The sequence below is a fragment of the Triturus cristatus genome, chromosome 3_2, assembly GCF_964204655.1.
Source record: "Triturus cristatus chromosome 3_2, aTriCri1.1, whole genome shotgun sequence".
In the NCBI taxonomy this organism is placed as follows: domain Eukaryota; kingdom Metazoa; phylum Chordata; class Amphibia; order Caudata; family Salamandridae; genus Triturus; species Triturus cristatus.
This window is the reverse complement of record NC_140584.1, coordinates 453977559-454002142: the sequence shown is the minus strand read 5'-3', so window position 1 is coordinate 454002142 and position 24584 is coordinate 453977559. Positions and strand designations below refer to the sequence as shown.

Below are 24584 nucleotides of genomic sequence, written 5' to 3'. Positions count from 1 at the left end.
AATAAAACTGTAAAGCAGACCAAAAGTTCTTGGTGATCCTGTCCAAATCGACAATGTTATTAGTAGTGATTTCCCAAGTGCTACTGAGGTAAATTTCTTCCTGGTTAATCTCTTTCTTTTCCTGGTTGGTAGTTAAACCTTGACTATAAAAAGAGGTAGTTGATTTGACCAGATGTGTGTCAGCGTTGCTTCAACCCTGCTTTTTACTTGCTCCTGAGATTCAAGCCAGCCTTAATTTTTCGTTTATTTTTTTTTGCTATTTTGGTTCCTGTTGGTGCTTGGTCTCCCTGACTTTTCTGAAGTTCAGTTTTTTTTGCTGTTGCACTTTGTAATTTCTGCGGGGTCTTCATTTAACTTTTTGCCTTCAGACTTCCTGTTTTGCTGACCCGTTTTCTTTGGCTTTTATGAATCTTCACACTTTACCACTGCTAGCCAGTTCTAAAGTGCTTGTGGTCTCTCCTTAAATCATGGTAGAATTGACCTATATCCGAATGGTATAGTTAAGTTACTTGTAAGTCCCTAGCAAGGTGGCACTACCTATGCCCAGGGCCTGTAAATTAAATGCTACTAGTGGGCACAATCCAAGTGTCACACATCTAGGACCTCTATTGTTATTCTCTTTGAGCAGATTTGAGTATAAAGGGGAAAAAACCTACCTACCATGGGAAGACTGTCTTCTTCCTTTTTGCCACACATCTTTCTGTAGTCATAGGCATTCTCCAAGACCACAACTCCAGCATCTGCCACCTGCTGCAGGCATTGCCAAAGTTTCCAATTGGTTTTCCTTGGAGCCCTCTGTGTCGGAGATGCCACTTTGAAATTTACTTATAGAGCTCAGTGAATCCCAACCGAATAAAACTGTAAAGCAGACCAAAAGTTCTTGGTGATCCTGTCCAATTTGACAATGTTATTAGCACTGACTGTGACAGCCATTTAACGAGTACTTTAAACAGGTCTCAGTCCTGCCATCGCAGCCTGTGTGTAAAGTTTTAAACTGCATGTTCGACCTCAGAAAATGAACATTTTGCCAGGCCCAAACCTTAATTTTTAATACATATAAGTCACAGCTAAGCTAGGCCCTGGACAGCCCAGAGGGCAGGGTGCGACATATTTAAAAAGTAAGACATACACTTTGAAATTTTACATCTCTTAGTAGTGAAAAACTCTTAAATTAGTTTTTCACTACTGCGAGGCCTGTAGAATAACATTAGAGTTACATCATTACATTTAATATGCTTTCATTTCCAAATTGGAAAAGGTTACCAGTTCATGTTTGGTGTCTTTGGAATTGTAAAGAAAATCCTAACTTATGGAAAAGTCATATTTTAAATTACAATGTTGTAATGCCACTTTTAGAAAGTTGGCATTTTTCTGCCTTAGGCATTTGGGGGCATATTATCAAGCACGGCGTTAAAATTATCGCTGCTTTAGCGGCAGAAAACTGCTGCTAAAGCGGCGATAATGGGCTGGATAATATGCCCTTGAGAATTTCCACAGAAGCCCATTTTCTGGTGTCAACATGGGCTTCTATTGGAATTCCCTGCTGCATATTATCAAGCCCATTATCGCCGATTTAGCGGCATTTTTCTTTGCCGGTAAAGCGGCGATAATTTTAACGCCGTGCTTGATAATATGCCCCTAAGTCTGGGTCACATGATAGGGTTTAGTTGACAGCTGGTGTTTGTGTATTCCTCCTAGACAGCCACAGATAATGGGGAGCTAAAGGCTGTCTGGATGGGCCATCACTTGCAGGATGCTTGGGCGGAGCTTGGCGAACCCCTACTTACACTCAAATAGGCTGTATCCTTCCTTCACACAAAGGGCTTCATACCCTTGTAGTTAGACTGGAGTCAGGTCCAGGAAGGCAGGGTGCCTGTGCACTTCAAAGACCTGCCTCTAGAAGCTTCTCCCCACTTCAAAGGCACAACTTGGTTTTAAATACTGGGCCTCAAACACCAACTCTTCAGTACACTCCTGATGTGTGGATACTCTGCCAGGACTGCTGTGCTGCTGAAAGCACTGCAACTCTGCTACACTGCTGCTCAGAAGTCTGATGCCCCACTGTACTGACCTGCTGACCACCTGCCTAGGTGAGAAGGACCGGACCTGCACCTTTTGAATCCAGAACCCTAGAGTGAATCCAAGGGCTAGTTGGCTGGCCTTCTGATCTGAAGCCGCAGGGACACAACAGACTTCCAACAACCTTGCACATGGACTTTGCCATCTGTGAATCTGCCCTGCCAAATGGTGCCACCCAAGTCCTTGACCCTTAGAAGTGGGCTTAAGGTACTCTACCAGCCTCTGTGGATCCAGCGAAGCATGCATCTCCTCTGTTGCACGGCACAGCGGAACCAACACATTGCCGCTGCTGCATGGATTGGACCTGTCGCAAAGGCCTGAAACATCGTTGAAACCTGCAGCTTCTTAGGAACTGCCTCTGCACAATGCATTCTCAGTGCAGGCCCTCGCATCCCTCATTAACGGCACCCTCAATGAAGACGGAGGACTCTGCATCGCAGCCTCGCAGCTCGTCAGAACAGACCCCTCACCCTAACTACACAACCCATCCTCAATGCCACACTTTGCATAACAAGCCCTCGTAGATAGGACCCTTAAGGATGACGCAGGACCTTGCATCACAGCCTGACAGCATCTTGGAACCTTCGCTTTACTTCGGCTGCGCGATGCATCTTCAACGCGGATCCTCGCAACGCTCCACAAACCAGGACTTAAGCTACTTTGTTCGGTGGGTCTAACTGGGTCCTTGTACCTGGCCAACTTGTGATTTTGTCTTGGTCCGGAGCGACCAGGTATCTACAGCTTGCGCTTTGTGCTTTTTGGTGCTATTTTCACAAAAATCTTTAAAACTGCATATCTCCACATTGAGCACAGGTAAATTTCAGGGCTAGCTTGTGCCTCACCAAGACAAGGATTGTGGTTGCTACTTAACCCCCGCTCACACTCTAGTCAACCAACAGCCCAGTCTCTTACATTTGCCTTCTGAGGTACGGAATTATTCTTCTGTTTTATTTTACTAACATCCTTTGAACCTATTCTCAACCTGGATTTTGCATGGGTACTGCAGGCAGCAGGCCTTTTTCCATTATAAGACATATCTACCTGCGTCAACCATGAAACCAGCCCTTAACTTAAGTCTACTAGATCATATACAATGGCAAATGTGTGTTATTGAATAGTAGTTGCTTAAGTTATCATAGATCAACATACTTCACTTTATGCAGAAAATGTTGCAGAGTGAATTATTGTTAGTGACATTTTATGACAATGGTGAGCACAAATAGAAAATACTTTTATAAATCCAATTTGTTGGTTAAAACATCTTTTAAAGATGTAACCAGCTGCATCACAGTCATATACATTAATAGGCCATGCACTGTAAATATTTTTTGTTCTTGATGTTTTAAGACAGGCATTACATTAATATATTGAAACATTGGAAACAGCACTGGAAATCCCAGTTTAAAAAACTGCACCCATAGTTGACAACACACAACTACAGATTATTATTTTTATATAACACTTTCTTCTTTAAATCTAGTCTTGAAATATTTGCCTCTCATCAGAAATGTATGCAGTCACAATAATATATTTACTACTTGACACATTGACTATTATTTGAATTAAAAAAGTACCTCATTGGAGCAAGAATTATTTTGTTCAGAAGACTATAATGCAGTTTCTTGGCGACCCTCAGACCTGTCCATTCGACTGCAATCGATGTGATGAGACACATTATAATCCCCAGGCAGCAAAGAATACTGAACACCATGGAATATGGAGCATGGTTAAATCTGCAATCCTAAACAGAAAATACATCCAAAACAATTAAACTTGTGATAACTAATTAAATTTGAACACGATGTGGGCAAAAAATTGTTCACATAATTTAGTATATGGAATAAAACAAGAAATGGTTTGGGGTAAGAGTGCAGTAACTACTGAGTAAGTCCAATAACGCTTAATAATATCCCTATGACGCATGAAACTATGTAAAAAATGGATAATGCCTCAATTACCACTCTTCGTACACAGGAACCAAGAACAACATTAATTCTGTAGGTGACATAAAAGGGTTTACACAGATAAAACACTAGGGGGCATATTTACAGGTGGATATCACCACCAGAACGTCACTCTTTGTGACGCTCTGATGGCGATATACCCTTCTCCGGTGTTAAGTCACCATCCCTGCATTTGTAAAATGTCATAGTGCGGAGTTACCAATTTTGGCGTAAATATCCCCCTAGATGTGTCTGAATTATGACATGCCCACTTACTATATGTTTGCAGGTTTTTTGGTGCTTAATTTTGTATCGTTTTAATGTTCAGTTATATGTTCAAAGACTTGCAGTCCATTACTGCAGCGCATTTCTCTTAGATGAATCCTTACAATAGGGGAGTGAAGACACTTTGTTCCAGTATGCTAATGAAGTTTAAGATCAATTGCCATTATGAAAGACTCTTGAATAACCTAATCCCACCCAAGCCCGTTTGTAATAAAGACCAGAGCCATTGTGTTCAGTTGCGGGAAAAGGTGTATACTTACATTGATAGACTGTAGTGGGAGAGTACTAGTTGGTACACAAGAGCTGAGCCCCATTCCCCAACATCATTTAGAGGTTTGTGTTCAGTCATTTACTGGCATTGATAAGTCAGGGCATTGCCTTGCTTGGTGTTTTTTCATTGTAATGAGAATTTTACACCAGTGCTTGGTCATGGTTCATATTCATTCTCGTTTGTCATTCGTACTTCTGCTCCACAAATAATATCACTGTACATACATGGGGCACATTTACACATTTTTCATGCAATGGGACACAGCAAGGGAACTCTGCCGTCTCTGTACCAATCATGAAGAATCGCTGGGTTACATCTTATGCAAGTGCACTTTCGGGATCAATGATTGGTGCGTCTGGATCCACAATTTTTTTTATCAATTTGGAGTCAGAACATGTCGACATGTGATAATTTGCTGCCTGCAAGTTAACCTTCTCACCACCAAGGCGAGGTTCATATATGGACATAGCAGACAAATGTCTGGCCTAGAGACCCTTATTCCTTTAAATGAACCTGATGTGGTAGTGTTAGACCCGGCATCCTAGGCGTGGTTTTCCTTGTCTTTTTGCCTCTGTATTTTTTACTGTAATGCTGGACCTTGTTTTTGCTGGTTTAGGTACTCTGGGCTAAAGTGCAAGTTCTCTAGGTGTAAATTGTGATTATGATTGGTTAATCATGATTAGGATATCTGATTTACTGGTAAGTCTCTAGTAAAGTGCACTGTGTGTGCCTAAGGCCTGTAAAACCAAATGCTACTAGTGGGCCTGCAGCACTGGTTGCGCCACCCACATAAGTAGCCCTGTAAACTTGTCTTAGGCCTGCCCTTGCAGTGTTAGTGAGTGCAGTTTTCAACTGCCATGTCGACCTGGCAAGTACAACCACTTGCCAGGGCCCCACCGTCCCTTTTACTACATGTAAGGCACCCCTAAGGTGTCTGTTTGCGCATTCACTCTAGACATTCACACAAAGTGAGTGAGGTGTGCTTTGCATTTCCTGATGGCCCATCAAAAGGCTGATGGGCCTTTCTGAGCTAGAGTGGTGAGAGGAGCTGTCACCTGCACCTGAATAGGCTGGGCCTAGCCTCTCACAATGCTGTCCCCACCCCCCTTGAGTGTGTCTGGAGCCAAGGTCAGGCAGGACATAAACTTGTGTACTACAAAGACAATCCTTTGAAGAATGCCTACTAAAATGCCAAAAGGGGTATATGTATTGGACTTAAAACGCCAGACTTTTAGAACACTTCGGTATCAAGAAGAGCCTCTGCCAAGGAGAAGAGCTTAAGAGCTGTGAGGAGGAGTACTGCCCGGTGTGCGTGTTGCTTTGCTGGATTGGCCTGCTGTTGCTGCTTTTGCTTTGGAGAGGAAGAGGACTGGACATTGCTTTGTATCCTGCTTGTGAAGTTTCTCCAAGGGCTTGTGTGTGATTGCCTCCTGTTGGAAGTCTTAGGGCCATCAAAGACTTCATCCTGGACTCCACTGCTGATAGTTCTGACCTGCCTTGTGGTGCAAAATCCAGTTCTAGGCCCTTGGAGGTTGTTCCTGCTGCAAAGACCTGCTTGAAAACATCAAAATCGACGCATCGCCCTTCCAGCATTTGTTTTTCCGATGCAGCACCACCATGCAGGAGAAATTTCTATGCACTGCCGCAGTGCGGCCGAAGGTATCAATGCAGCACCTGTCAGCAGCCAAAGAAACTGCTGCAGCCTGAGTTCAGTGGACCATGTCACTGAAGTTTGAGACCCCCACACTGACTCCGATGCAGGCTCTGCTGTGCAGCTGAAAGAATCAACGAGTCGGGGACTGTGGCTGAAGAAATAGACACATCGCCTGTTTTGCCGCCACCGCATTGACCACCAGCGTGTCCACACATCACACCAGTGCGGCAAGTTTTTTACCGATGCAACAATCGCATACTAGAACCGTCTCAGAATTGATGCATCGCTTCTCCCTACAGTCTGGGTTCAACACAACACTTCTGTGTGCAGCAGAACTGGCTCATTGCCTCCCTGTGGACTCAGGAACCGACACATCTCTCTGATTTCTGACTCCTCCCTCCTCTGCTGCTGTTGGTTGGGGATTTTGACGCATTTGAGATACTTTGTGTAAAGTCACTGCATCCATGGAGTTCTATGGACAGAATTGCTTAAAACCTTTAAAAACTCATAATTTGAGCTCTCTATGTTGGATTTTTATCATTTTGGTCTTGTTTGGTTTAGATACAGATTTTTTTTCCCTAAAGTGGTGTAGTGTTTTCACTGTGTTACTGTGTGTGACTACAAATACTTTGCACATTGTCTTTGAGATAGGCCTGATTGCTTGTGCCAGGCTACCAAAAGGGCGAGCAGTGGTTATCTTGCTTGTGTAGTCCCCTTATCCTGACTAGAAGGAAAGATTCCTACTTGGGCAGGGTTTATACCACTGACAACTAGAGACCCCCATTTTTAACATACAGATAGAGTGTGCCTTCGGGCATGACTCGTGAAACACATTTTCAGGACAAATCATGCTCTGCAAGGTCACGTAGGGAGCTCACAGCATCAATTGTGCTTGCCTAGTAACGTTTTTCTTTTTTGTTGCACACATGTACATTTACTTTACAACAAGGGCACTTGAAGTGTTCATACTGTTATATTTTAAAACTCAGCTTTGCACATGCACACTCCTATTTTAAAACAGGGCGTATGAGGTGTTCATATAGTGGCACTTTGCGATTGCTTACTTCCTCTTAATCAGTCTGTACAAATGAATTTCATCGAATACTTGGTCATAGCAGCTTTTTAGATAATGTTTTAAAACTAAGGTGCATGGTACAATCACAGGGATTATCAGTAAAGTATATTTAAATGATATGTAGAATGTATATTATTAGCATGTCTATGATTGCTTTGAAATAAAGCAATCGTTTATTTAAAATGCAGCTTGTTTTCCTTCAAGTAAAATGGGTTGTGTTTAAAAAAGAAAAATTTAATTTAAAAAAAAAAAATTTTAAGTGCAGTCAGTGGTCCATGGGCCCATTGCCTTCTCTTAAAAAACATCTTTACGAACATTCACAAAAAGGAAGTGATCCCTTCGGGACCCCTTTCTATTTACGAATGGATTATCAGCTAGGTGGTAAATTGTGAATGTTTAGCGACCGCATTACAGTCGCAAAACATTCTTACATACCACTGCGATTCGGTACTAGGAAGGTATGCCCTAAACGCCCCTTCTTAATACCAAATCGGTATGCATTTGCAATTCCAAACTGTGATTCAGTAACATGTTACAGAATCGCAATTTGGGAATGATGTATACAAAAATGCATTTTTCCGCCTAAATAAGTGAATCAGGCAGTTTGAAGACCGGAAAAATGCTTGATCCATCTGGCCCTAAATATTTTACTTTACAGATCTTCCTTTTTCCTTCACAAATTTTGTATTTAAGCACATTGCATTCAGAATGGCAGCTGTACCAAACATAGTGCATTTGATTTAATAGACTAACGTTTGTTTTGGTATAAGAATCTCGCCCACATTCAAAGTCTACATGACAGCTGTCTTGCCTCTTAGTGCACTAATGGCACTGTCATCAGGGTGAGGGCAGGGACAGAATGATTCTAAGTTCATGATTAAACACTAAGGGGTATATTCACAAGAACGTGTGATAACTACCGCAAGAGTAGCGTAACGCAACTTTCAATATCGCAGCCTATCGTGAGAAAATAACCCCGTGACACCGTGGGATTCACATCAAGGCGGTAGCATGCAATAGTCACCAGATAACGCACCAAATGTCCACGTCAAAATCAACGCCACGCCACATAAATGCGATACGCGAACGGAAAAAACATGCGATGAGGCCAACCGCGGTACAAAAAGTAGCAAAAAACAGCTATAGGCCTGCAAATCCCAAGCGTCTGGCCGAACAATGCACTATAAAAACCACAGAAAAAATACACCCCAAAAAATCCAAATTGCGTAGCAACATGGATGCACCCTGACACAGCGCAGGGGCCAACCCGAACCCCACAACCCCCACAGACTACCAGCAAGGAACAACTGGGCTGGGGAAGGCCAAGGAGAAGAGGGAGAGGAAGACGGGGTGCAGACTGCAGGAAAACATGACCAGCTTCACAGAGGTGACAGAACACTACCAGCAACTGACCCACAAGCAGACCACCTGGATTGCAGGCGGAGTGCCGAGGAGGCTAATCCAGGAGGCCAATAGGTGCCTGCATTACAACACTACCTTAACCAGGCACAAACCCGCTCCCAACAGGAAGGCAGCAACGGCGACAGGAGGTGGTAGTTCAGCGCCAGCCAAGGAGCTGAAGGAAACCCAGGAGACAGTCATCAGTGTGGAGATGAAATTAAATGAAATGAGGTATTTATAAAGCGCACGGATACTCACAGGGAGTGTCCCGGCGCTAATCCAAAAAAACTGAAGCAGAAAAAAGACCCTCCCCGAAACCAAGAGTTATTGTTGGAACAGCCACGTTTTAAGTTGTTTCCTAAAAGACAGCAGGTCCTGAGCCAGTCTGAGGTGTAAGGGTAGTTCATTCCACAGACGAGCAGCTAATACCTGAAATGATCTTCCTCCTATCCGAGATCTCATGATCTTGGGAATCACCATAAGGGATTGTATAGAGAATCTTAAGACCTGTTGAGATGGTAACGTTGGATCCTATTCCTCAAATAAACTGCACCTGTTTCATGAAAGGCACGATAGACGAGCACTAGGGCCTTAAACTGAACCCTCTTTCTCACTGGGAGCCAGTGCCTTCAGGTAAGGTGACATGTGTTCTGGTGTTTGCCATAAGAATGGCTCTGGCTGCAGCGTTCTGTACAACCTGAAGCCGATTGAGCAAATACTCTGGCAACCCCAGATACAAGATGTTCACGTAATCCAGCCTAAATGTAATTAAGGCTTGCACTACGATCTTACGAGATTCCATCGGGAGGAGGGGAAGAAAGTTTATTGCCATTCGTATCAAGCTGAAGCAGGTACCAGCTACAGCTTGAATTTGGGCCTTCATTGCTAGGCTCGAGTCAACCATACAGACTGGAGCCGAGGGAGGGGACATGTTACCGGGCCACCATGAGTTCCAATCCACACAAGGGGCACATCCGAAAAAAATGATTTCCGATATTTCTGCATTACACTTAAGCTGGTTAAGTCGCAGCCAAGAAAAAAACCTCTGTTAAACATTTATTTATCTCCCTTCCACGAAAACTCTCACCTTTGTCACAAGTGAACAGGAGTTGAGTATCGTCGGCATCGGAAATAATCTTTGCTCCATGCAGTTCTGACAGATGAGCAAGAGGGGCCATATAAATATTAAAAAGAGTGGCGCTCAAAGTAAAGCCCTCTGGGACTCCCACTTGCATTGGAGGAATGGCAGCTGTAAATGGCGGAGACCAAATTTCCCGCTGTTGATCCGTGAGGAAGGAAGCAAACCAATTGTACACCGTGCCCCGACACCAAACTCTGCTAACCTGCGCAAGATGGTGCAAGGAGTAGGGAGTACAGACAGCTCGAGAGGACCTGACACAACATCAACAGGGAGTGCAATGAACAGGGACTGGGGAGACGGGGGAATGGGCACAATGGCATACATGCACAACGAGGTGTACCACACTGCACACCCACAATCACCCAGGTCCATGGCCCAGATCCACTTGGCACACTGCAGCACAAACACAAAGCATGAACAGCACACCCACATTGACGACAACGAGGAACAACGCACATAGCCGACACTGCAGAACAGAGGACACATCTGGCTCCACACATACACAGAAACAGTGAAATGGAAAAATGTACGCGTACGATCTCACATCCGTCATGTAGACCAAATGTACACTGTCCCGCAGAAAAATCCTGCACCCCCCAAACAGTCACAATGTACATTGTCATACAGTCTGCATGCAAACCTGCACAATGCGCCAACATATATGTCAACACAAAGTCAATACGCACCTCCCCTTCACGCCCTACAACAGCACATGGATATCCCACGCAACCCCGCACAAGGACCCAGACAGCCAAGCTACTCAGAGGAGAACACCGAGCCTGCAACAGACCACACAGCAGGAAGCACCCGCAAGCACAGCTGGCTCACAACACTTCACCCACCTACACATCGCAACCCAATGCTATGTTCCTGCACGCCAAAAGGAGGTGGCCCAACAGGTGTAGGTGGGGGCCAAACTCATGGAATGCGAACCAGGACACATACGTAGGTGTCCATCACCCTTCAGGGGCCACCAACACCCCACCAAGGAGACCCACAATGCCATAGAGACACATGCAGATGCACATTCACAGTACAGAACCACAGGCAAGGGCACTCAAATAGAAGTCACACACCCATGTTGGCTGTGCATACGACGGCCCTGGACACTCCCCTTCTGAATTGAGTGGGTGACGACAAAGCTACATGTCCAAGCTACAACACACGGTGACACATCTGCATCTGATGTACACAGCACAATGTAATGTTGGAGGGCCCTCATGCATACAACAAGACCACAGGGACACACGCCGATATAATGTTGAACTGGCTATGGGCACATGCGCCCGGCCCCTTTATTGGCAGGGCCACATGTACAGTGATGCCTGTGCTGGATGTGTGTGTGGTGAGTGTAAGCCAGCCTGCACGGAATGCTTGGTGCTGGCAACAACTTGAACATTGGACACCAGTGCAACAGAAACAGAAAACACATGCATAACAGAGTCAACTGCAGAGCAACATGGAGGAAGCCGGAGTAAGGACAGAGTTCACTCTAAATTCAGTCAGGAGGTTCCGTGAGTTGCAGTGCACAGAGGTAGGGGCACTAGAGATGAGCGCGCTCATGTGAAGGTAATGCTAGGATTGTGTCCCTTCGTGTTAGAGCTGATACAGGTGCAGTGGGGTGTGTTACACCTGCATCAACTTCCTCATCAATGTCCCAGGTCTCCCACACTGTCTGAGGTGACAGTTGTGTGTGCAGTCCACAGCGCAAAACACAGTAATGGTTCCGGGTGTGTGGCTTGTCTACCACCTCCAGTCTGCATTCCTGCCTTGGGGATGTTGCCTCCTGCCCTCCCATTGTCTGTGCCATCTCCTGTCCGCGCTCTTGACACATCTTCCTCATCATAGTCCCAGCTCTTCCCCACTGCATGAGGTGACATTGCTGCGCAACATCTCCACAGCACAAATGTCAATCAGTAGCGGACAATGGCTTGCGGTGCACTGAATCACTGGCACCTGGAGTGCAGAGCAGGGTATCAGGCCGATGATGGCATCCACGACAGGTCTGAGCAACTCCGTAAGTCTGTCAGGACAACCGTGTCGACTGTGGCAAATGAATGTTGGAGGTAGTCCTTGTGGTGGTGGCGTGTGCCTCCTGTGGTGATGCCACGTCCGGGCAGGTCAAGACTCGATTTGGTGTGTGAGCCCTGCTGGGACGCTCTTGGGCCCGGAGGCTGCGTACAGCACAGGGCCACAGAGAAATGGTGTTGATGAACCCAAGGCCAACGCTTCAGGGGCCATCCAATTTCTCAGAAGAAGGGGTCCCGGACCGGATTAGTACAGAGTTAGTGGCCCCGGATGCACAGCGGCCGGCACAGGCACCGAGCCATGGGACGGTGACTTGCAGTGCAGTCAGATGGGCCATGCGACCTGAGCGGGTCACCATCAATGTCTGAGGTGTATGTTGCGTAGGGCATTGGGGGACAGTGGAAGGTGTCCTCCAGGGCATGACGCCGAAAGGTTTGATTTTATCCGGGAGCAGCAAATGGAGGAGTGGAAAGCGACAGCCTCGTTGCCACCAAAAATTCGGTATCAGCTACATGAGGATAAAAACTGCCCCCTGGTCCATAGACTCAGACGCCACCAAAGTTAGACCAGAGAGTGTCCATGATTGTCGGGGAACAGAGTTAGTGGCACCGGGGCTGAGAGAGGATGCAGTCTGCGATGATGCCGGTACGCTGATATGAACTCAGCCAATGCAGAATGAAGAGTCTGTGAACTACTGGACCGCAGTGTAGGCGGGAGGCAGCGGTCAGCCCGGGCCATTCACCGAGAGTTGCCGGCATAGGTTGGATGGCCCCACCAGCTGGCGTAGTTCAAGTTCAGTGGCACCACGTGTTCGCTCACCTCCGTGACTGTGACCCCACTTTCGTCCGGACTGAGCTGCATCTTCCTCTTACTCTTCTCCGTGCGACCACTGGTGTGGACTCTGCCATTCGTGATTTGCGCCAAGATGCTGGATGTGGAACCTACTGGTCCGCAGGGTAGTCCTGGTCCCTCATCCTTGTGTCGCAGGCTGGCGTTGAACAGGGTTAGTGGCACCACGTGTTGCAGGCTGGCGTTGAACAGGGTTAGTGGCACCACGTGTCACAGGCTGGCTTTGAACAGGGTTAGTGGCACCATGTATCGCAGGCTGGCATTGAACAGGGTTAGTGGCACCACGTGTCACAAATAGCCCATATGGAACTATGCCTCACTGATCGGAGTCTGGTGCTGTGGCCGCTGGCCCAGAATTGGGGTCACTGCCATTCATGAATCTGGACACATTTTCGCACATGTGACCAACTGGGCCTAAGAGGAGTCCGAAGGCGGCAGTAGAGTACATCAATGAGAAAGGACTAAAGCGAGAATGTGTCGTGGAGGACTGAGGAGGTTGCCAAGATCACGGCCCTCGGACTTGGGGCTTGCGCTGGCACGTGGTGGGCCCTCCTTGACACATGCTGGTGTCGGCAGTTAATCAGTGTGGCCTGGCTGCGCAGGGGCGGGCCTAACGGGTTCGTGGTTGAGTGTGTCGGGGTCCGGCAGGTGCACGGCATCGCAGGCAACTCCGCTCACAAGGACAGCGTCGGCCTCGTGGCGGAGTTAAAGGCATCGCCCTGGCAGAGACGTGCTTTCCGGAAGAGGACCAAGCCCAGGGCTACGTGCTTTTTATTCACACCCCTACACTGGCGTGGCATACACGCGGCCATCCCACTCCGGTCACGCCTGGGGGGGGGCATAAACAGGCAACATTTCCGCAAGGTCCCCCACTGGCTGGGGTGAAATGGTTGCGTCCACTGTCCACTACACTACATACACCAGAGGTGTGTGTCACCATGGATATGGGTGTGTTCTGCATACTGCGGTCTGTCTAGCATATTTCCGCCACTCTTGGCATTGTGTACTTTCCCAATCATGGTTCTCCTGCATCCTTCACACATGCCTGGTTGCCATCTCTTCCCACATTCAGATGTTGTGTTGCTGAGGTGCCATGCCATTGAGTGCTCATGTTCACGGCTTGGCCAGGTAACCATTGTGAGTTGTTCTGTTGTGTCTGGTGGGTGGTCATGTTGTTGTGCATGTTGGTTGTGATTTTGTGACGTGTGCATTGCCAGAGTTGTGAGTTCCATGGTTGTGGAGTTGAGGTGAGTAGGGTGTCCATTTGAAACTTGCCATGGGACTGTGCATTTCCATTGTTGCCATCCTGGGTAGGCTGGTTGATGATGGACTGTCGAAGGGTCAAGGAATCATGCACACTGGCTGTGTTTTTGGAGGCGACATTGATGGAGGTTCCACATGTTCTGATTTTGCCTGCACATTGATGTGAGATGTGTGCCTTCTTTTGCGGTGATTGTGTGCTGTGTCACCAGGGGGCACAGGTGGGACATGTGTGCTGTGGATTGCCCCAACACATGTGTGCATCCTGCTATGGCGTATGGTCCTTGCTTAGTCTCCAGCGGATCCTGCGTATTGTGTTGGACATATGGGGACTGGGGTACCAGGGTGATGGTGATGTCCAGGACAGGTGTGGAGGACTTGAATGTGGCTGACTGTGAGACTCCTCCGACTCTGGCAGGTGTTGTTTGGGGGGTGCCAGGTGCCAACAGGTGCAGCCAATCCAGCAGATTGGTGTGGGGTGGGATGTTGGTTGTCTGCTATGTTGGTGCCGTAGGCCTGTTAGGCGATGATGGTCAGGTTGCGTAGGATTGTTGTCCCTTTCAGCCTGTAGTGGACGGTGACATTATCAGATGTTGGGTCTGTGAGGCTGGTGCGTTTCCTGGGGTCCGCTGTCTTTGTCTGCACTGCCTCTGTGGTTGTGTGGGGGAGGGGTTCCGGGTGTGGGGTGGTGTCCTGGGGTGGTGTCGGTGGGTGTTGTGGCCCTCTTGGGTGTCCGGGTCGCATGATGAGTGGCTCCTTGACATCTGTTGCACTTCCGATGTGGCCCTGGGCTGGTCTCCCTTTTGTGGTGCTGGCTGCCGTCCGACTTAACACCAGGTCAGAGCAAGTGTAGAATTCCTGGTACTAACGTGCCTTATCGCCTGTTTTGTGTTTTTATCGCCGATCTGTCTTGTCATTGAGAATGGTGAGGTGTGGTGTAGTCGCGGCTTTTGGCACGGGAACACCCACTCTGCATCTCATTAGCGATAGTTGCGGGGGTCCTCTGTGGCGATGTTTTTTGCGGCTGCTATCGCGGGTAAACTGGTGCTGTGGGCTGTTAGCACCAGCTTGTGAATGGGGAAGTAAATTTATCACGACTTTGGCTGCGATAAAGTGCCGTTAATTCGGCGATAGCTCCTTTTTTACTATGGCCCTATCACTTTTAATAGATGCTTCTCAGTGTGATGCTATAATGTGAAGTGATAATGTCAAAGCTTCCAAATGTTAAAGAGATACATTTTTGGGAATTTTGAAGAAAGTGTAATTTCCACATTTACATTCTTGTCAAATACCACCTATCAGGGATCAAACTAGTGCTGGTGTCCACATCACCTCACTAGAATGCATTAGTCATGAAACCTATAGCACACCTCGGCCCTGACCACCCTGCAGGCTATATGAGTATCTGCATTTACGCAGCGAGCAGGCTGGCAGTAAGTGCACTGTGGAGAGCATGCAGTATATCTCACTAATTGACCTGCCACAATCAAATTTGGATGCTGCATGGAAAAATATAATCACCCATCTCTTGCCAAACTGGGTGCCGTCCTGAGTGTGAATCACTGTCTTCAGTCAGTACATGGTCATGCACAAAAATATTTCCAGACCTGGATGACAGACAGTGCCCTACGTGGGTCCAGGGGGTGGCACATTGCCTCTTGTTGATTTCCTTCAAGGTTCAAGACTATGGGCTGCTTTGAAGCAGCAGTAGGCTTGGTGCAGAATGTTTTCAACCTTGTGGTTCGGTTGATGGGGAATAATTAAAGGCTTATCTCTCCCCTGGCTCCCCAGTCCCCTGAATGTTGCTGTTGTAAAACCTAAAACCACCAGCCCTCCTATAGTCACATGAGACCCGTCCTCTGCCCATTTCACCTCCAGGATTCTAGAGTTGTGGTCCAGCGATGATTTAGGTATTGGCCCATGTTCTTCCTTGTGCTTCTTGTGCAAGCATTTTTTTACGTGTCCTACTATATTTCTTTATGTTAGTTTATGGGTTCGCAGTTGATTCTGTTAGATTATTTATTTATTTACGTTTATAATTTATTTTTATTTAACCACTCTTCTACAGTACTGACAGGCACAAAGGCCTGATAATGGCCTGCAAAGTATTTAAATATATAGTAAAAAGTTTCATTTTTGAACAATTATACCTAACCTGCTCCCACAAATAAAGATTCGATGTTTCTTTTAAAAAAACTATTTTTTATATATATTTCTTATATTTTAAGCAATGGATGTTCGTTTCAGTTCATAATTTATTTTTATTTAATGGGTTTCTAAGGTATTGATTGACCCAAGGGATTTCAGAGCGATGTATAAACTGTTAAGTGCAATATTGACTTTATTTTTTCAAACAAAATTGCCTTGCTCATAAAATCAAAGCTTTTACTAACTTCCTATTTTTGGTTCGAATGGATATTTCGTACACTTATAGCCATTAAACATATCATGAAGATTACTGTGCAATCAATGATAGCTGATGCACAAAAGGAAGTGGCAGCCTGCATTACCAGTAGGAACAAAATTACAAGTGTGTTACTTTGTGGATGTTTAAGAACATATGTTATGTGTTATATATTGGGAAGGCTAGAGCCAAAACAGTCTTACCTGGTACCCTAGCCCCCTTCGGGGTTCAGACTTGCTTAGCACTCCAGAAATTCTATGAACTATTTTATGAGTTTTCCTTTATGAATGCCTATAAGAACTATGGGGCCGATTACGATAGCGGGCGGACCACCCACCATCATAGCGGGATTGGGACCGCCCACCTGTAATGCGGCAGTCTCGCACCCCTGATCACGATGCGACCACCACTGTGGCGGTCGCATCCAGCAATTTAACATTGCGGCGGATGCTGCTGGCTGCAGCACCCGCCGCAATGTTAAATGGCCATGTTGTGCATTTCCATGCACAACGTGGCAGGCACCGCGTGTTGCCTGCCACCTTGTGCATGGAAATGTAGGGGGGTACCATGGGTACCCCCAGTGTACAACTGGCCCCCCCAACACTGATGGGGCCCACAATGGGCCCCCGAATGCAGCCTCTGCCAGCCTTTCCAGCATTGTGATCGGGTGGGCGGCCTTATCCGTTCCTCCAGGCAATCGTTACGATTGCCTGTGGCGGAAGCGTAGCAGGCAGGCTTTGAGACCACCACGCTTGCGGAACGATTTTCCCCCCGGGTAATGGACATGCGGATGGCGGAGGGACCGCCACTGCTGGGCCGGAGGTGGCGGTCCCTTCGCCATCGTAACGAGCCCCTATATTTTTTGGTCCATTTATCACAGAAATAGTGCAGTAAATTGCACGAAAATAGTCCAATTTTTTAAAATTTCTCGGGAAATTCCACCAGCCACCACTGATGCATTCATTCATTCATTCACTCACTCACTCACTCAGCTACACTTGCTCCCAGGGGGCTATATTAAAATCCTGCTAGGGATTTCTTGGGGCTGGAAAAGAGTCAGGCTGAGAGAGTTTTTCACTGTTTGTAAGCATTCCCAGAGCTGCGTTCTATCCTATGAGTCTGTGGGGTTGCTGTTGGTGTGATTCACTGTGACAGTTCACTGTGGTTGCAAGGTATCCTAGTTATTGGAAAAATACAAGATTGATAATGACATTTTCACAGTTTTGTGCTGTTTACTGCAATAAATATGCCAAAGCCCATATGAATCATATGTTTACAGTGAATGTCGAAATGAATGCATATTTGGGTTCCACTATGAAATGTTTTCAAATTGTTAAAATGTTTTGTTATTACTCAAGGGCTATTAATTGTATGATGGCACCTTTATGAAAAACTCAGTAGGCCTGCTTTTTTATTTCATCACCTCATGCATGCTTTAGGCACATAGGGGGTTATTGTGAGTTATTAGCCAATTGTGAGCTTTACTACTTTTGCTTCCCGTGTAGTTTCTGAGGTCTTCTATGAGGTGTCCCCGTTGTTACTTCCATCTGCCATTTTAAACATATTTGTACTTTTGTGTGCAGAATTTAGCTTTGTGTGTATTAGAGTACTTTTCTTTTTAATAGAAAAATAATTTGCCAGGAATTAGTTTACCAAATATTTACTGCTTTTCTGAGGTCTGAGTCAGTAGGCCGCAGCACATTCCTTGGAAAGCCGTGGGTTGCTCTGTGTTGCGATCCTGAAAGTCAAGCCCTAAAAGGGGTACTTGGCTCCTTGTTTGTGAGTCTGCAGAATTGAGACCCCAGGACACCAGAAGCAAAACATCCTGGTTGTTACAAATGAGGCCCAGTGGCTACTCTGCCTGGGAATCCTCTGGCCTGGATTTTACACAGTACATAAAAACAAAATGCAAGATACAAAATCTTCCTGCTATAAGCTGAATGCAGAATAGCTGTTCAAACACTGTTCCTGTTCTAACTCTATGGAGGCAATAATATCCTTGACAGTATTCCAGAAATCCACCTAGCCTATCTGAAAAGCTTCCATCATGCTGCTGTTTGTCCCATCAAAGCACTACCAAAATTTGACCAAATAGCATGTATTTTCCTCCATCTCCGGTAGTTACCTCTGCCCACATACATTCTTGTCAAGACTAGCTGCATCTATTACACAGCCATCAATAATGGTACCGATAATTTGTGGCCATATGTACTAAGCTTTTTTATGTTTGGAAATGGGCCAATTTGCAGAAAAAAAGCATTTTGGTATGTATGAAACCAAAACTACAATTCAGTAACATGTCACAGAATCGCAATTTGAGTTTGTGACCAAATACCGATTTGGTATTTGAAAGGAAAGTTCCTTTCAAGTAACGCATCAGAATGGTCCAAATAAATGTTTTGCGACTGAAATTCAGTCGCAAACCATTAAGGCCTTCATGTATGAAATCATTTTAGGGAAAATCAGTGCCTTTCAGACCAAAATGCCCTTTTTTAGTTCACCACACGCAATATGTGATTCAATAAGCTGTTACTGAATTGCAATTTGGGTATGGGAATAAATACCAAATTGGAACCTTGGAAAGGGCGTGTTAATGGCATCCTTTTCAGATACCGATTCCTTAAGGTATGTATTAATCTTTTGTTACGGAAACCCGGTCACAAAACATTAATATTTTATGACCTCCTCAAAGGAGTTGGTGAGCCATTCACAAATAGGAAGGGGTACCCATAGGACTCCTTGTCCTTTGTGAATGCCCACAAAAACATTTTCTATGAGCAGACACCACATTGAATTTGAGCCTTTTCTTGATTATTTGCTTACACCTGCCAACAGATAATTGTGTCTTAAGTTCCGATACTGCACATTACCACTTCTATTCTTTTGCTCTAAATGGAAATGTAATGCTGACAAAACTGCTGGGTGCCTGGTATGTCTGCAGGCAGAGGAATCCTTGCCACACTTTATCTTTTTCTGTTCCGGCTAAGCCCGCCTAGGAAAAGTGGGATTGCTCCGATCTGCAGGCAGCTTGGGTGCAGACAACATCTCCCGGTGCTTAGGCTCCTACCCACAGAGACTAGGGAGTTACTAGGAAGCAATTTATTTGTAATTAATTAATAATTGGTTGTTAAATAATATTAATGAATTCATTGATAATGAGTTATGGTAATTGTGTAATTTCTTGTAGGTGCGGGCTGTGGGGTTTAAAGAGTAAAGGGTGGAAGTAATTTATGTTTAATTAATTAATTGGTTGAGCATTAATGTTATTTAATTGATTTTAAATTAATTATGGAAATTGTGTGATTAATTTTAGGTGCAGTTTGTGGGGTTTATAGGGGTAAAGAATGGGAAGTAATCTATGTTTAATTAATTAATAATTGGTTGATCATTAATGTTAATTAATTAAATGATATTTAATTAGGGTAGTTGTTTATAATTTTTGTGTGGGGGTTTTACTATTGTAGAGGGAAAGGGTGGGGATTAAAGTAATTTTACTAACTTTATAATTCGTTTTTCTATCATTTATTTTTTTATTGAAAATAAGTTTTAATTGTGTAATTAATTTTTTTCCAGTTTAATGTTACCAGTGGTTTGTGGGTATTTTAGTGGTAAAGCGTAGGAAGTTTCTCAATGTTTATGAGTTTTAATTTGTTTTTAAATTAATAATATTTCTTTAATTGGTAATTAATTATGTTAATTATGTAAGTACATTTTTTAATACAATTTGGATATGGGTTGTGAATTGTGTGGTGTTATAGGATAGGGAATAAAAAAAGTAAATGTATGTAATAATTAATGTTTTTGATTCTAAATATTTTTGAATTTAAAATATTTATTTATTTGAAAATTATTATTTTATTTTGTTTAATATGATATTTGTAGGTATTTGTCACATGCATTTAACATTATAATATTTTTTTAAAAATATTAATATTAATGGGCCGATTCCGATCCGTTAAAAATTTCCCCTGTACGAATTGTATCCATTTTTTTTACCGTACGAATCGTACAAGTCCCGTACAAACTGGCAAGTACGATTCGTATGTTAAAAAATCCATACGAATCGCATCGGGAAAATTCCCCCACACGTCCTCGGGTCGGAAATAGTGTCCGACACGTACCCGGACAGTTTTACCTGCGAATCGGGAAACTGAAGTCCGAGCGCGCAAGTACGATCCGTCCCGTCCGTCCGAATGCACAACCGTATGTAAAAAACACCGTACGGTGCGAACTCCCATAGCAACTATGGAGACGCCCAAATATGTGCCCGCATACGCGCCGAACCCCCCCCACAGCACACCCCCCACGTACGCGCCGTACCCCAGCACCCCCCCATGACCGCACCGTACCCTCACCCGTAGGTACGGAGCGGACCCCCACCCCACCTCGTAGTTACGGAGCGAACCCCACCCCCCCTACAGGGGAGGGTGGGGGTACGCACCGTCCATAGGGGGGCTGGGGGTACGGCGCGTACATAGGGGGGGCAGGGTGTACGGCGCGTACATATGGTCTGCGCATACATTTGGGGGCTGGGGGTATGTGCTGGGGGACGGTGCTTACATACGTGGGCTGGGGGTATGCACCGTACATACGGAGGTGGGGGTACGCACCGTCCATACGGGGGTGGGGGCACACACCGTACCCCCAGCACCCGGTATGTACGCGCCGTACCCCCAGCCCCCCCCATGTACGCGTCGTACCCTGGGTTCACGTATGTACGGCATGTACCCCCAGGCCCCCACACCCTGCCCGTGCCTGTACGCACCCTACCCGAGGCCCCGACACCAGCACCCTCACCCAGCCCTGCGCATGTACGAGTTGTACCAAGCCATAGCAAATGTGAGCACTGTACAACAACATAGCCGATGTACGCACCGCACAGATGCGAAAAACACACGTACTGAACCAGGACACTGCAAAACACCACAAGGAGAGTCAATTTGAATCGCACAATACCACAAAACACGTCCAACAAGCCCAAAGACACCCAATACACTGACCTGCAACAGCCAAACAGGTAAACAGAGGCCCAAAACACAACCACCCCTTATAACACACCCACCCAAAGTTCAAACACAGCCACACCCACAAATGGACCAATAAAAAGGGCCCAGACACACAAACCATGAGCCTTTGCAACAGACCCACTGCTGCCAGATTCCACAGACAACCCACAGCACCAGACCTTAACCTTTACTACACCTTACACTTGCACACCTTCACACAACCACCTTCACAAACACCCCCTCATAACATTCACACACACCTTCACAACCACACCCACACACCCACAACCATCCACACCCACCCCCCACACCATGCCCACAGACAGGAATCAAAAGTTCTCAACGGCGGAGCTGGAGATCCTTGTCAATGAAATCATCAGAGTCGAGCCACAGCTCTTTGGAACATTGGTCAGACAGACCAGCGTATCAGAAAAATCAGCCATGTGGAAGAGGATCATCGAGAGGGTGAATGCTGTTGCGCCCATCCGAAGGACCAGGCATGAATGCCAAGCCAGGTGGTACGAGCTGCGGAGGACGGTCCGCCGCAAGATGACCGACAAACACAACCAGGCCAACATCACTGGAGGTAGGCCGTCCCGCAGACCGGTACACTACCATCCCTGGGAGGAGAAGGTGATGCGCACGCTGCCGCCGGTGGGAGTACACGGACTAGAAGGACCCGCCGAGCCTGGTGAGTACACAAACAAATCAGCCCACATGGGGGAACCGCATCCACAACCCAACTCCCGATAATGCACGCAACTTACCCCAAAGCCATCACCGGACGCAACCACATTCCAACAACACGCACATGCCACTATTGGCTCCATGCCCCATGCACCAAGCAAGGCCATGCCAAGTCACAGGCCACACAAAACACCAACACAAGACAGGATGTCCGTGATGCCGGGAGGGGGGGCCTCCAAAGTCACATTGTGCAACTCAGAAGCAGACACCAATGCCCTCAGCCCATATGGCCTAGGGCAGAGCTATACAAACAGTGTGTCCCAACACTGTACTGTATCACCTGCAAATGGCGGCCGCGTCGCAGGATGACATGGGTATGAAGGCCCAATTTGCACATAACAGCAGCCAATGAAGAGGCAACACTGTGAAAGAGTGTCAGCACACACCGCCGCTGCAGCGCAGACTCAGAGACACTCTGCCCAATGGGGTGCGGGAGAGTCCATCCAAAGCCACATGAACAAGCCAATGGCCTTTGAAATACCTGCAAAGTGTGTGTGCCCAGGAAGCTGGGCTGAGGTGACAGAGGGTGACAGACAGATGGAGGGAGAGGGCGACAGAGGGTGACAGAGGGTGACAGACAGACGGAGGGAGAGGGAGAGAGAGGGCGACAGAGGGCGACAGACAGAGGGAGGGAGAGGGAGAGGGAGGGCGACAGACAGACGGAGGGAGAGGGAGACAGAGGGAGACAGAGGGCGACAGAGGGTGACAGACAGATGGAGGGAGAGGGAGAGAGAGGGCGACAGAGGGCGACAGATGGTGACAGTCAGATGGAGGGAGAGGGAGAGGGAGGGAGACAGAGGGTGACAGAGGGTGACAGACAGACGGAGGGAGAGGGAGAGAGAGGGAGACAGAGGGCGACAGAGGGCGACAGACAGACGAAGGGAGAGGGAGAGAGAAGGAGAGGGAGGGCGACAGAGGGTGACAGACAGACGGAGGGAGAGGGAGAGAGAAGGAGACAGAGGGCGACAGAGGGTGACAGACAGACGGAGGGAGACAGAGGGTGACAGAGGGTGACAGACAGACAGAGGAAGAGGGAGGGAGACTGAGGGCGACAGACGGATGGAGAGGGAGAGGGAGGGAGACAGAGGGAGACAGAGGGTGACAGAGGGTGACAGACAGACAGAGGGAGAGGGAGAGAGGGAGACAGAGGGCGACAGAGGGCGACAGACAGACGGAGGGAGAGGGAGAGAGAGGGAGACAGAGGGTGACAGACAGATGGAGGGAGAGGGAGAAGGAGTGAGACAGAGGGAGACAGAGGGTGACAGAAGGTGACAGACGGAGGGAGAGGGAGAGGGAGGGAGACAGAGGGCGACAGACAGAGGGAGGGAGAGGGAGAGGGAGGGAGACAGAGGGAGACAGAGGGTGACAGAGGGTGACAGACAGACGGAGGGAGACGGAGAGAGAGGGAGACAGAGGGCGACAGAGGGCGACAGACAGACGGAGGGAGAGGGAGAGAGAGGGAGACAGAGGGTGACAGAGGGTGACAGACAGACGGAGGGAGAGGGAGAGAGAGAGAGAGACAGAGGGCGACAGAGGGTGACAGACAGAGGGAGGGAGGAGGGTCACTGTCATGCCAGCAGGCACCATGAGGGGATAGACACATCACCTGGTAGACCCAATGACAAATCACACCACACCCAACAGCATGCCCGGTCACACCTCCCCCCCCCTTACACAAGCACACACCCCCGGGGCAGCCAACGTGTTTGAAGGGCGATCCCAGGGGGTTACAGAACACGTTCCTGACCACCCTGTGACCCGCCTCTCCCAGAACCAGGCCGAACACCGGCGGTGAGGCCCCTTCAGGAAGGGAGGTCTCGTACTTGGCCTCGCACGTGCTGAGCTTGCACTACGTGACAAAGAGACACCACATAGTAGGTTTCAGTAGACGGAGATCTTTATCTAAGATTCGTTGGACCTTTATGATCCGCAAGGTAGTCTTTGGTTGGTACAATATGCTTGGTAATTCTTGCACAGGGTGGTTGGGGTAGCGGGACAGTTCTTGGTTCAGAGTCACTGCCGAGTATCCTTCGCACAGCTCTCAATCCTCGAGCCGGGGGACACGGTGCAGTCTCGGGTCCAGCCGGACCACTGAGCTCTCGAGCCGCGACCAGGTCCTCAGGGCTCTCGTAGTTCCAGGTCTTCTCTCCCCCAGTCCCCTCAGCACCCTCTGTTATATGCCTTCTTGCCTTTGAAGTCCAGCATCCTCACAGAGAGGGGTCTTGGCATCGGGGGGCGGTGTGTTGGGATTTCCTGTCGCTCTGCTCTTTGATCCTTTGAAGTAGGGCCGGGAGGGACTCCAGACACCCAGCATGCGGGGAGCCAGCTCCCTGGGGGCCTGGAGGACGATCGAAACCCTCCATTGAGAGGAGGTCAGAGGTGCGACAGAGACTACTCCTCCCTGTCCTGCTTGGGGGGGTTCCCTCTCCCTTGGCCGGGCA

The 24584-nt window shown here is 47.3% G+C and overlaps 1 protein-coding gene across 2 annotated transcripts in view; it reads right to left on the bottom strand.

Moving 5' to 3' along the window:
• ABCC8 (ATP binding cassette subfamily C member 8) overlaps positions 1 to 24584 on the bottom strand; it is a 1425084-nt gene that overhangs the window by 347401 nt on the left and 1053099 nt on the right. For both annotated transcript variants that reach the window (XM_085648067.1, XM_085648068.1), the window contains one exon: positions 3654 to 3820. In XM_085648067.1, coding sequence (XP_085504193.1) covers positions 3654 to 3820 — 167 coding nt within the window. The remainder of the gene's footprint in view (positions 1 to 3653; positions 3821 to 24584) is intronic.